The 13,943-nt window shown below is 35.8% G+C and overlaps 1 protein-coding gene across 8 annotated transcripts in view; it reads right to left on the bottom strand.

The window, feature by feature from the left end:
• The window catches only part of LOC115491045 (transcription factor 4), a 160,744-nt gene that overhangs the window by 18,398 nt on the left and 128,403 nt on the right, over positions 1 to 13,943 (bottom strand). For 7 of the 8 annotated variants that reach the window (XM_072922124.1, XM_072922122.1, XM_072922123.1 and 4 more), the window contains 3 exons: positions 10,577 to 10,702; positions 1,988 to 2,153; positions 399 to 546 (listed from right to left, as the gene is read on the bottom strand). In XM_072922124.1, coding sequence (XP_072778225.1) covers positions 399 to 546; positions 1,988 to 2,153; positions 10,577 to 10,702 — 440 coding nt within the window. The remainder of the gene's footprint in view (positions 1 to 398; positions 547 to 1,987; positions 2,154 to 10,576; positions 10,703 to 13,943) is intronic. The other variant, XM_072922121.1, reaches the window with a different exon arrangement.

Below are 13,943 nucleotides of genomic sequence, written 5' to 3'. Positions count from 1 at the left end.
TCATTTTTGGTCGAAATTTTGCCATTTTTTGGCCACTTTTGGACCTTCTCCATGGACCTTCTCCATGGACCTTCTCCATGGAGGTCCACCACGAAGTTCTCGAGATGTTCGTGGTGGACCTCCATGGTGGATCTCCACCATTTTTGGTCGTTTTTCGTCGGATTTTCGCCGTTTTTCGGCAAATTTTGGACCTTCTCCATGGACCTTCTCCATGGAGGTCCACCACGAAGTTCTCGAGATGTTCATGGTGGACCTCCATGGTGGATCTCCACCATTTTTTGGCCGTTTTTCGCCGAATTTTCACCGTTTTTCCTCCAATTTTGGACCTTCTCCACCAAAACCCTTCAGGAGGTCCCACCCCACCACCCAGCAGAAGACATCCCACCGCTCCCCGTTACCTAGACCTCGACCTAGTTATGGCCTTGATCTCCTTCTTCTCCTCTTCCTCCATCTTCTTCTTCTCCTCCTTCACCTCCTGGAGGTTCTCGTCCCCTTCATCGTCCGACTTCATCTCCGAACTGCCCGAGGACACTCCGGTGGCCACTCCTGGAGGAGAAGACATCATGAACATCTCAAGAACATCGTGGTGGACCTCCATAAATGTTCCTCGTCCCATAAAGAGGTCTTCTTCTGGTCCAAAATCCACCAAAATTTGGGGTTTTCACCCCAAAATCCCAAAATCCGAAATCCCAAAATCCCAAATCCCAAAATTTGTGGAGAAAAACACCAAAAATTGTCGTAAAATCGTCAAATTAGGACGTAAAATATTCAAATTTTGATGTAAAATCGTCAAATTTTTGCCAAAATCATCGAAATTTGACCTAAAAACTCCAAATTTTCACCAAAAATCCCAAAATTTGGGTTTTTCACCCCAAAAACCCCAAAATCCCAAATCCCAAAATTTGGGGCGAACAACACCAAAAAATCATCACAAAATTGTCGTAAATCGCGGAAAATCATCATAAAATCTTCAAATTTTGACATAAAATCATCAAAATTTGACGTAAAACCCCCAAATTTTGGGGGAAAAAATCCCAAAATTTGGGGTTTTCACCCCAAAACAAAAAAACCAAAAATCTCAAATCCCAAAATTTGGGGAGAAAAACGACAGAAAATCATCGTCATAAAATCACTAAAAATCGTCATAGAAATGTCAAATTTTGACGTATAATCGTCAAATTTTGACGTAAAAACCCCAAATTTTTGGGGGAAAAATCCCAAAATTTGGGATTTTCACCCCAAAACCCCAAACCCCAAAACCCGAAAATCCCAAACCCCAAATCCCAAAATTTGGGGAGAAAAACTCAAAAATTCGTCATAAAATTGTCCAATTTGGACAAAGAATCGTCAAATTTTCGCCTAAAATAGTCAAATTTTGACATAAAAACCCCAACTTTTCACCAAAAAACCCCAAAATTTGGGGGTTTCACCCCAAAATCCCATCCAGAAAAACACCAGAAAATCGTTGTTAAATTGCTGAAAATCATCGTAAAATCACCAAAAATCATCATAAAATCATCAAATTTTGACGTAAAATCCTCAAATTTTCGCCAGAAACCCCCAAATTTTCACCAAAAAACCCCAAAATTTGGGATTTTCACCCCAAAATCCCAAATCTAAAACCTCTTCCAAAAAACACCCCAAATCATCGTGAAATCATCCAATTTTGACGTAAAATTGTCAAATTTTTGCCAAAATCGTCAAATTTTGATGTAAAACCCCCAAATTTTCACCAAAAAACCCCAAATTTGGGATTTTCACCCCAAATTCCAAAACCCTAAAATCTTAAATCCCAAATCCCAAAATTTAGGACGAATAACACCAAAAAACCATCGTAAAATCACCAAAAATCATCATATAACCATCAAAATTTGACGTAAAAACCCCAAATTTTTTTAAAAAAACCCCCAATTTTTTTTTTTTTTGACCCCGATCCCACCAAAAATCCCTAAAATCCCAATTTTTTTTGGGATTTCAGGTTCCTCACCCCTGTAGGGGTCCTGGTGAAGCTCCGGCGAGGCGGCGGAAGTCACCGGAAGCGTCGGCACCGGGATTTGGTTGGGGAGCAGAGAATGGGCCGAACGTCCGGAGGCGACGGAATCGTCGCGGTGAGCGGCCAACGCAGGGGCGGGAGGGACGTGCCGGTGAGAAATCTGACGAAAAAAAACACCCAAAAAATTAAAATTTGTCAGTTTGATGGAAATTTGAAAAAATTTTGGTGAAATTTGGTAATTGTAGAGTTTGGAAATGCAAAAAAAAATCGAAATTTGGAGATGGCAAAAGGTTGAAATGAGAAATGTCAAAATTCTGAAATCCCCAAAATCCCAAAATTCCAAAATCCCCGAATTCTGAAATCCCCCAAATCCAAAAAATTCTAAATCCCAAAATTTCGAAATCCCAAAGTACCAAAAGTCTGAAATCCCCAAAATCCAAAAATTTAAAAATTCCCAAAATCGCAAAATTTCAAACATCCAAAATTCTGAAATCCCCAAAATCCCCAAATTTTGAGATTCCCAAATTCTGAAATCCTCAAAATCCCAAAATCACGAAATTTTAATATCCCCAAATCGCAAAATTGTGAAATCCTAAAATCCCAAAATTTCCAAATCCCAAATTTTGAAATCCCAAAAATCCCAACATTTAAAACCCTAAAATTCTGAAATCCCAAAATTTCAAAATCCCAAAACTCTGAATTCGCCAAAATCCCAAAATTCCGAAATCCCAAAATCCTGAATCCCCAAAATGTCAAAATCCCCCAAATCCCAAAATCCCTAAATTCCAAAATCCCCAAATTCTGAAATCCCCCAAGGGAGGGGCGGGCGGGACGTGCCGGTGAGAAATCTGACAAAAAATACAAAAAAACCCTAAAATTTGTCAATTTTACCAAAATTAAAAAAAAAATTACTGAAATTCTGAAACAGAATTTTAAAATGTCAAATTTTGGACATTGAAAAAAATTTCAAAATTTGGAAATCACAAGAGATTGAAATGGTAAATTTCGAATTTTTTGAAATTTCAAAATCCCCAAAATTCCCAAATTTCAATTACCAAAATTCTGAAATCCCCAAAATCCAAAAATTTCAAAATCCCAAAATTTCAAAATCCCATAATCCTGAAATCTCAAAATCCCCCAAAATTTCAAATCCCCAAATTCTGAATCCCCCAAAATTTCAAAATCCCCAAAATCCCAAAATTCTGAAATCCCAAAATGTCAAAATCGCCAAAATCCCAAAATTTTGAAATCCCCAAATCCCAAAATTCTGAAATCCCCAAAATACCAAAATTCCAAATTCTGAAATCATCAAAATCTCAAAATTTTGAAATCCCCAAAATTCTGAATCCCCCAAAATTTCAAAATCCCCAAAATCCCAAAATTCTGAAATCCCCAAATTTCAAAATTCCAAAATCCCAAAATTTTGAAATCCCAAAATTCTGAAATCCCCAAAATCACGAAATTTTAATATCCCCAAATGGCAAAAGTTGGAAATCCCAAAATTCTGAAATCCCAAAAATCCCAAAATTTTAAAATCCCAAAATCCTGAATCCCCCAAAATGTCAAAATCCCCCAAATCCCCAAATTCTGAAATCCCCCAAGGGAGGGGCGGGAGGGACGTGCCGGTGAGAAATCTGACAAAAAATATAAAAAACAAAAAAAAATTCATAAATTTGATCGAAATTTGAAAAAATTTTGGTGGAATTTGGAAATGTCGAAGTTTGGAAAAAAAAATTCGGAATTTGGAGACGGCAAAAGACTGAAATGAGAAATGTCAAAATTCTGAAATCCTGAAAATCCCAAAATTTCAAAATCCCCAAAATTCTGAAATCCCCAAATCCAAAAAATTCTAAATTTCAAAATACCAAAATTCTGAAATCCTGAATCCCCAAAATTTCAAAATCCCCAAATTCTGAAATTTCCCAAATCCCAAAATTCCAAAATCACGAAATTTTAATATCCCCAAAAGTCCAAAATCCCAAAATTCCAACATTCCGAATCCCCCAAAAGTTCAAAATCCTCAAAATCCCAAAAATCTCAAAATTTCAAAACCCCCAAATCCCCAAATTCTGAAGTCCCCAAATCCCAAAATTTTGAAATCCCAAAATCCCAAAATTTTGAAATCTCAAAATTTCAAAATCCCAAAATTCTGAATCCCCCAAAATGTCAAAATCCCCAAAATCCCAAAATACCAAAATTTTGAAATCCCAAAATCCCAAAATTCTGAAATCCCCAAAATCCCCAAATTCTGAAATCCCCAAAATCCCCAAATTCTGAAATCCCCCAAGGGAGGGGCGGGAGGGACGTGCCGGTGAGAAATCTGACAAAAATTAAAATTAAAACAAAAAATTAGTCAATTTTAGCAAAATTAAAAAAAAATTCTGAAATTCCAAAACAGAATTTTAAAATGTCAAATTTTGGAATCGAAAAAAAAATCGAAATTCGGAAATCCCAAAAGATTGAAATGAGAAATGCCGAAATTTTCAGAAATTTTAAAATCACAAATTTCGAAATCCCTAAATTCCCAAAATTTCAAAATTCCAAAATCCCAAAATTCTGAAATTGCCCAAAATCCCAAAATTCTGAAACCCCCAAAGTCACGAAATTTTAATATCCCTAAATCAAAAAATTCAAAAATCACAAAGTTTTAAGATTCCCAAATAGCAAAATTTTGAAATCCCCAAAATCCCAAAATTTTGAAATCCCACAAATCCCAAAACTTAAAAAACCCAAAATTTAAAAATCCCAAAATTCTGAAATCCCAAAATTTCAACATTTCTAAATCCCAAAATTTCAAAATCCCAAAATACCAAATTTCCAAACTCCCACAATTCTGAAATCCCCAAAATCCCGAAATTATGAATCCCCCAAAATTTAAAAATCCCAAAATTCAGAAATCCCAAAATACCAAAATTATGAAATCCCAAAATTCTGAATCCCCAAAAATTTAAAAATCCCCAAACTCTGAAATCCCCAAAATCCCAAAATTTCAAAACCCCCAAAATTCCAAAATTTTAAAATGTCATAATCCCAAAATCCCAAAATTATTAAATCCAAAAATACCAAAATTCTGAAATCCTGAAATCCCCAAATCCCAAAATCCTGATTCCCCCAAAATTTCAAAATCCCCAAAATCACAAAATTTTGAAATCCCAAAATCCTGAAATCCTCAAAATCCCAAAATTTCAAAATCCCCAAAATTTCAAAATCCCCAAAATTCTGAAATCCCCAAATTTCAAAATTCCAAAATAGTAAAATTCTAAAATCCCAAAATGTCAAAATCCCCAAAATCCCAAAATTTTGAAATCCCAAAATCCCAAAATTCTGAAATCCCCAAAATCCCAAAATCCCAAATTCTGAAATCCTCAAAATCTCAAAATTCCCAAAATCACAAAATTTTAATATCCCCAAATCGCAAAATTTTGAAATCCCAAAATCCCAAAATTCCAAAATTCCAAACTCCCAAAATTCTGAAGTCCCCAAAAATCCCAAAATTCTGAAATCCCCAAAATCCCAAAATTTTAAAATCTCAAAATCCCAAAATCCCAAAATTTTGAAATCCTAAAATCTCAAAATTTCAAAATCTCAAAATTCTGAAATCCCCAAAATCCCAAAATCCCAAATTCTGAAATCCCCAAAATACCAAAATTTTGAAATCCTAAAATACCAAAATTCTGAAATCCCCAAAATCCAAAAATTTCAAAATCACATAATTTTAATATCCCAAAATCCCAAAATTTTAAAGTCTCAAAATCCCCAAATCCCCAAATTATGAAATCCCAACATTCCAAAAAACCCAAAATTTCAAAATCCCAGAATTCCAAAAAAATCCAAATTTGAAATTCCGAAATCCCCAAAATTCTGAAATCCCCAAAATTTCAGAATCCCCAAATTTTGAAATCCCAAAAATCCCAAAATTTCAAAATCCCCGAATTCTGAAATGCCCAAAATCCCAAAATTATGGAATCCCAAAATTTGAAAATCCAAAAATGTCAAAATCCCCAAATCCCAAAATTCTGAAATCCCCCAAATCCCAAAATTTCAAAATCCCAAAATTCTGAAATCCTAACATTCCGAAATCCTCAAATTCCAAAATCCCCAAATTTTCAAAATCCCCAAATTTTCAAAATCCCCAAATTCCCAAAATTCCGAAATCCCAAGATCCCGAAATTTTGATGTCCCCAAATCCCAAAATTTTGAAATCCCCAAAAATTCCAAAATCCCAAAATTTTGAAATCCCAAAATCCCAAAATTTGGGGGAAAAAAACCCCCAAATTCATTGAAAAAAACCCCAAATTTTGACGTAAAATCATCAAATTTTCACCAAAAAAACCCCAAAATTTGGGATTTTCACCCCAAAACCCCAAAGCCCAAAACCCCAAAATTTTGGTAGAAAAATGGCAAAAAAGTGTCGTAAAATGGCCGAAAATCGTCGTAAAATCGTCAAATTTTGTCATAAAATCGTCAAATTTTTGCCTAAAATTGTCAAATTTTAACCAAAAATGTCCAAATTTTGGGGGGAAAATCCCAAAATTTGGGGTTTTGAGACCAAAATCCCAAATCTCAAACCCCAAAATTTTGGGAGAAAAACGGCAAAAAAGTGTCGTAAAATGGCCAAAAATCGTCATAAAATCGTCAAATTTTGTCGCAAAATCGTCAAATTTTCACCAAAAAACCCCAAATTTTTTTTTGGGAAAATCCCAAATTTTGGGTTTTTCACCCCAAAATCCCCAAACCCCAAAACCCTAAAATTTGGTGAAAAAAACCCCAAATTTTGACGTAAAATCGTCATAAAATCGTCAAATTTTGTCGTAAAATCGTCAAATTTTGTCATAAAATCGTCAAATTTTCGCCAAAAAAACCCAAATTTTTTTTTTAAGAATCCCAAATTTTGTGGTTTTCACCCCAAAATCCCAAATCTAAAACCCCAAAATCTGGGGAGAAAAACGCTCAAAAATCGTCGTAAAATCGTCAAATTTTGTCGTAAAATCGTCAAATTTTCACCTAAAATTGTCAAATTTTAAACAAAAAAACCCAAAATTTGTGTTTTTCACCTCAAAATCCCAAATCTCAAATCCCAAAATTTGGGGAGAAAAATGCCCAAAAATCGTCGTAAAATCGCCAAAAATCGTCGTAAAATCGTCAAAAATCGTCGTAAAATCGTCAAATTTTCGCCTAAAATCGTCAAATTTTCGCCAAAAAACACCAAATTTTTTTTGGAAATGTCCCAAATTTTGGGTTTTTCACCCCAAAATCTCACCATGAGGCGATTGGCCAGGATCCCGGCGCCGTAAGCGGCGGCGTGGGGCTCCCCGGCGCCCACGGCGTGGTTGCGAAGGACGAGCCCCAACCCCAAAAATGGCAAAATTCGGAAGGCCAAAAACCCCAAAATTTGGGTTTTTCACCCCAAAAATCCCAAATCTAAAACCCCAAAATTTGAGGGAAAAAATCCCAAAATTTGGCCGAAAAATTGTCAAAATTTGTCGTAAAATCGTCAAATTTTCTCCTAAAATGGTCAAATTTTCGCCTAAAATTGTCGATTTTTGACGTAAAATCGTCAAATTTTGACCAAAAATCCCCAAAATTTGGGATTTTCACCCCAAAATCGCAAATCCCAAAACCCCCAAATTTGAGGAAAAAAATGCCAAAATTGTGCCAAAAAATTGGCAAAATTTGTTGTAAAATCGTCAAATTTTCGCCTAAAATGGTCAAATTTTCGCCTAAAATCGTCGATTTTTGACATAAAATTGACAAATTTTCGCCAAAAAGTCCCAAAATTTGGTATTTTCACCCCAAAACAACAAATCTCAAAATTCCAAAATTTGGTGAAAAAAACCCCAAATTTTGACTGAAAATGGCCCGAAAATGGTCGTAAAATTGTCAAATTTTGTCGTAAAATCGTCAAATTTTCGCCCAAAATCGTCAAATTTTCACCAAAAAAATCCCAAAATTTGGGATTTTCACCCCAAAAACCCCAAATCTCAAAACTCCAAAATTTGGTGAAAAAAACGCCAAATTTTGACTCAAAATGGCCAAAAATCGTCGTAAAATCGTCAAATTTTGTCGTAAAATCGTCAAATTTTCGCCTAAAAACGTCAAATTTTCACCAAAAATCTCCAAATTTTTGGGGGAAAATTCCCAAATTTTGGGATTTTTACCTCAAAACCCCAAATCCCAAACCCCAAATCTCTTCCAAGAAACACCCAAAAATCGTCGTAAAATTGTCAAAAATCGTCGTAAAATCGTCGAATTTTGTCGTAGAATCGTCAAATTTTGACATAAAATCGTCAAATTTTCACCAAAAATCACCAAATTTTTTTTGGGAAAATCCCCAAATTTTGGGATTTTCACCTCAAAATCCCAAATCTAAAACCCCAAAATTTTGGTAGAAAAAGGGCAAAAAAGTGTCGTAAAATCGGCAAAAATCGTCGTAAAATCGTTAAATTTTGTCGTAAAATCGTCAAATTTTTGCCTAAAATCGTCAAATTTTGACTAAAAAATCCCAAAATTTAGGATTTTCACCCCAAAACACCAAACCCCCAAACCCCAAAATTTGGTGAAAAAAACCCCAAATTTTGACTCAAAATGGCCGAAAATCGTCATGAAATCGTCAAATTTTGTCGTAGAATCGTCAAACTTTGACGAAAAATTGTCAAATTTTGACCAAAAATGTCCAAATTTTTTGGGGAAAATCAACAAATTTTGGGTTTTTGAGTCCAAAACCCCAAATCTAAAACCCCAAAATTTGGGGAGAAAAATGCCCAAAAATCGTCGTAAAATGGTCAAAATCGTCGTAAAATCATCGAATTTTGTCGTAGAATCGTCAAATTTTGACGTAAAATCATCAAATTTTCACCAAAAAACCCCAAATTTTTTTTGGGAAAATCCCAAAATTTGGGTTTTTCACCCCAAAACTCCAAATTCCAAACCCCAAAACTCTTCTGAGAAACGTCCAAAAATTGTCGTAAAATCGTCAAATTTTGTTGTAGAATCGTCAAATTTTGATGTAAAATCGTCAAATTTTGACGTAAAATCGTCAAATTTTCACCAAAAAACCCCAAATTTTTTTTAGGAAAATCCCAAATTTGGGGTTTTTCACCCCAAAATCTCACCATGAGGCGATTGGCCAGGATCTCGGCGCCGTAAGCGGCGGCGTGGGGCTCCCCGGCGCCCACGGCGTGGTTGCGAAGGACGAGCCCCAATCCCAAAAATGGCAAAATTCGGAAGGCCAAAAACCCCCAAAATTTGGGATTTTCACCCCAAAAATCGCAAATCTAAAACCCCCAAATTTGAGGAAAAAAATCCCAAAATTTTGTCGAAAAATTGTCAAAAGTTGTCGTAAAATCGTCAAAGTTTGTCGAAAAATCGTCAAATTTTCTCCTAAAATCGTCAAATTTTGACCAAAAATCTCCAAATTTTTTTGGGAAAAATCCCAAAATTTGGGATTTTTACCCCAAAACACCAAATCTAAAAACCCAAAATTTTGGTAGAAAATGGGCAAAAAAGTGTCGTAAAATCGTCAAAAATCGTCGTAAAATCGTCAAATTTTGACGTAAAATCGTCAAATTTTGACCAAAAATGTCCAAATTTTGGGGGGAAAATCCACAAATTTTGGGTTTTTGAGTCCAAAATCCCAAATCTCAAATCCCAAAATTTGGGGAGAAAAATGCCCAAAAATCGTCGTAAAATCGTCGTAAAATCGTCGAATTTTGTCATAAAATCGTCAAATTTTCGCGTAAAATCGTCAAATTTTGACCAAAAAACCCCAAATTTTTTTTGGAAAAGACCCAAAATTGGGGTTTTTCACCCCAAAATCCCAAATCTAAAACCCCCAAATTTGAGGAAAAAAATCCCAAAATTGTGCCAAAAAATTGGCAAAATTTGTCGTAAAATCGTCAAATTTTCGCCTAAAATGGTCAAATTTTTGCCTAAAATCATCAAATTTTCGCGTAAAATCGTCAAATTTTCGTCAAAAAACCCCAAAATTTGGGACTTTCACCCCAAAACACCAAATCTCAAAATTCCAAAATTTGGTGAAAAAAACCGCCAAATTTTGACTCAAAATGGCCGAAAATCGTCGTAAAATCGTCAAATTTTGTCGTAAAATCGTCAAATTTTGACGTAAAATCGTCAAATTTTCACCTAAAATCATCAAATTTTCGCCAAAAAAAACCCCAAATTTTGGGATTTTCACCCAAAAATCCCAAATCTAAAAACCCAAAATTTTGGTAGAAAATGGGCAAAAAAAAGTGTCATAAAATCGTCAAATTTTGAAATAAAATCGTCAAATTTTGACGTAAAATCATCAAATTTTCGCATAAAATCATCAAATTTTCACCAAAAAACCCCAAATTTTTTTTTAAAAATCCCAAAATTTCGGATTTTCACCCCAAAACTCCAAATCCCAAACCCCAAAACTCTTCCGAGAAACGTCCAAAAATCGTCGTAAAATCGTCATAAAATCGTCAAATTTTGTCATAAAATCGTCAAATTTTCGCCTAAAATCGTCAAATTTTCACCAAAAAACCCCAAATTTTTTTTGGGAAAATCCCAAATTTTGGGTTTTTCACCCCAAAATCTCACCATGAGGCGATTGGCCAGGATCCCGGCGCCGTAAGCGGCGGCGTGGGGCTCCCCGGCGCCCACGGCGTGGTTGCGAAGGACGTGGATGGCGTCGTCCAAACGCTCCAGGCGGTCCTCGATGCGGCTCTGAGGGGACATTTTGGGGGGATTTTGGGGGATTTTGGGGAATTTTGGGGGGTTTGGGGATTTTGGGGCTTCTTGGGATTTTTGGGATATTTTTTGGAGGAATTTTGGGGTTTTTTAGATGATTTTTGGCGCATTTTTGGGGATTTTTTTCAGTATTTTAGGGATTTTTTTGCGGGATTTTTGGTGTTTTTTGGGGAATTCTTGGGGCATTTTTGGGGGTTTCCTTGGGATTTTTTTGGGGAGTTTTTGGGTTTTTTTGGGGTTTTTTTGGGGAGTTTTTGGGGTTTTTTGGGGATTTTTTGGGTCATTTTGGAGATTTTTTGGGATTTTTGGTATGAATTTTTGGTGGTTTTTGGGGGATTTGTTGGACATTTTTGGGGGATTTTTTTGGGATTTTTTGGTGACTTTTGGGGGTTTTGGGGAATTTTTGGGGATTTTTTAGGGTTTTCTTGGGGTTTTTTGGGATTTTTGCGGGGTTTTTTTGGTTGTTTTTGGAGATTTTTGGGGTTTGTTGGGGTTTTTTTGGAGGTTTTTTTGGGATTTTTTAGGGGTTTTTTTGTGGGAATTTTTGGGGAGATTTTTAGTGGGGTTTTTAGGGTTTTTTTGGGGTTTTTTTTGGGGGGGATTTTTTGGGGTTTGTTTGGGTTTTTTTGGGTCATTTTGGGGTTTTTTGGGGGTGCTTTGCAGGCGGTCCTCGATGCGGCTCTGAGGGGAAATCCCAAAAAATTTTGGGGGGATTTTTGGGGTTTTTGGGGGTTTTGGGATTTTTGGGGATTTTAAGTATTTTTTAAGGGTTTTCGCGTTCTTTTTTGGGGGTTTTTTGGCATTTTTAGGGTCATTTTTGGGGATTTTTTACGGTTTTTAAGGGATTTTTAGGAGATTTTTTAAATCATTTTTGGGATTTTTTTTGGGGATTTTTTTCGGTATTTGGGAGATTTTTTGGGGAAATTTTTGGGGTGTTTTTAGGAATTTTTTTGGCATTTTTGGGGTTTTTTTGTAAGGATTTTGGGGTCATTTTTGGGGGATTTTTGGAGGTTTTATGGGAATTTTTGGGGGTTTTTGGGGAGTATTTTTGGGGTTTTTTTAGGGGTTTTTGGGGGATTAAGTTTTGGGGTTTTTGGGGGGTTTTTTGGGTCATTTTGGGGTTTTTTGGGGGGGTTTCCAGGCGGTCCTCGATGCGGCTCTGAGGGGACATTTTGGGGGATTTTGGGGTTTTTGAGGTTTTTTGGGGATTTTTGGGGTTTTGGGTTTTTTTGGGGTTTTTTTAGGATTTTTTTTGGCATTTTTAGGGTCATTTTTGGGGGTTTTTGAGCGATTTTTTAGAGTTTTTTAAAGGATTTTTAGGGATTTTTTGGGTCATTTTTAGGATTTTTTGGGTCATTTTCGGGATTTTTTGGGTAATTTTTGGGATTTTTGGGATTTTTTGGGACTTTTTACGGGATTTTTGGGGGATTTTTAGAGTTTTTTTCATGTTTTTTTGCGGAATTTTTGGGGCTTTTTTGGGATTTATTGGGTTTTTTTTGGGATTTTTGGGGTTTTTTTGGGGATTTTTTTAGGAATTTTTTAGGCATTTTTGGGGTCAATTCTGGGGGTTTTTTAGGTTTTTTTGGGATATTTTGGGGTTTTTTGGGGGTTTTTTTGGGTCATTTTGGGGTTTTTTGGGGTTTTTTCCAGGCGGTCCTCGATGCGGCTCTGAGGGGACATTTTGGGAGAATTTTGGGGGATTTTGGGGTTTTGGGGGTTTTTTGGGATTTTTGTGATATTTTTTGGAGGAATTTTGGGGGTTTTTGGATGATTTTTGGGGATTTTTTTTTGATTTTTTGGGATTTTTTGGGCATTTTTTGCGTCATTTTTGGGGATTTTTGGGGTTTTTTTCAGGGTTTTTTTGAGATTTTTGGGGATTTTTTGGGGTCATTTTTGGGATTTTTTTTGGGTTTTTTTAGGAATTTTTTTGGCATTTTTAGGGTCGTTTTTGGGGGGTTTTGAGTGATTTTTTAGAGTTTTTTAAAGGTTTTTTAGGGATTTTTTCGGTCATTTTTAGGATTTTTTGGGTCATTTTTGGGATTTTTATGGGATTTTTTGGGGATTTTTGGGGTTTTTTAAAGGATTTTTAGGGGATTTTGGGGTTTTTTGGGGGGATATTTTGGGATTTTTTTAGGGGTTTTTTGGTGGATATTTGGGGTTTTTTGGGGGTTTTTGGGGATTTTTTTTTAGGGTTTTTTAAAGGATTTTAAGGGGATTTTTGGGTTTTTTTTAGGAAATTTTTGGGCATTTTTGGGGGATTTTTTAGGGTTTTTTGGGGATTTTTTGGGGATTTTTTTGGCATTTTTTGGGGTTTTTTTTGGGATTTTTTTTGGAATTTTTTGGGGTCATTTTGGGGTTTTTTTTGGGTTTTTTTTCCAGGCGGTCCTCGATGCGGCTCTGAGGGGACATTTTGGGGGAATTTTGGGGATTTTTGGGGATTTTTTTTGGATTTTTAAGGAATTTTATTGGCATTTTTAGGGTCCTTTTTGGGAGGTTTTTATGCTTTTTGGGGTTTTTTTGGGGATTTTTGGGGGATTTTTGGCACCATTTCTGCATCATTTTTGGGGATTTTTTTCGGTATTTTGGGGATTTTTGGGGATTTTTTGGGGGGATTTTTGGGGTTTTTTTTGGGGAGGTTTTGGGGATTTTTTGGGGATTTTTTGGGTTTCTTTGGGGGATTTTTTTTGTCATTTTTGGGGCATTTTTGGGGATTTTTTTCGGTATTTTGGGGATTCTTTGGGATTTTTTGGGTGGATTTTTGGGGTTTTTTGGATGATTTTTGGGGATTTTTTGGGGTTTTTTTTGGGAATTTTTGGGATGAATTTTTGGTGTTTTTTGGGGGGGACTTATGGGATTTTTGGGGGATTTTTGGGTTTTTTTGGGGGGATTTTTGGGGGTTTTTGGGGGTTTGTTTGGGGGATTTGGGGTTTTTTAAAGGATTTTTAGGGGATTTTTGGGTTTTTTTGGGGTCATTTTGGGATTTTTTGGGGGTTTTTTACAGGCAGTCCTCGATGCGGCTCTGAGGGGAAAGCCCAAAAGATTTTGGGGGATTTTGGGGGGATTTTGGGAATTTTGGGGTCTTTTGGGAATTTTTGGGGGGTTTGGGGTTTTTTTGGTTTTTTTGGTGTTTTTAGGGTCCCTTTTTGGGGGTTTTTGAGCAATTTTTGGGGTTTTTTAGGGATTTTTTGGGGGGGATTTTTTGGGATTTTTTTGTGGG

This window comes from Taeniopygia guttata, chromosome Z (genome assembly GCF_048771995.1).
Source record: "Taeniopygia guttata chromosome Z, bTaeGut7.mat, whole genome shotgun sequence".
NCBI classification, from domain to species: Eukaryota; Metazoa; Chordata; class Aves; order Passeriformes; family Estrildidae; genus Taeniopygia; species Taeniopygia guttata.
This window is presented reverse-complemented; position numbering and strand designations above follow the sequence as displayed.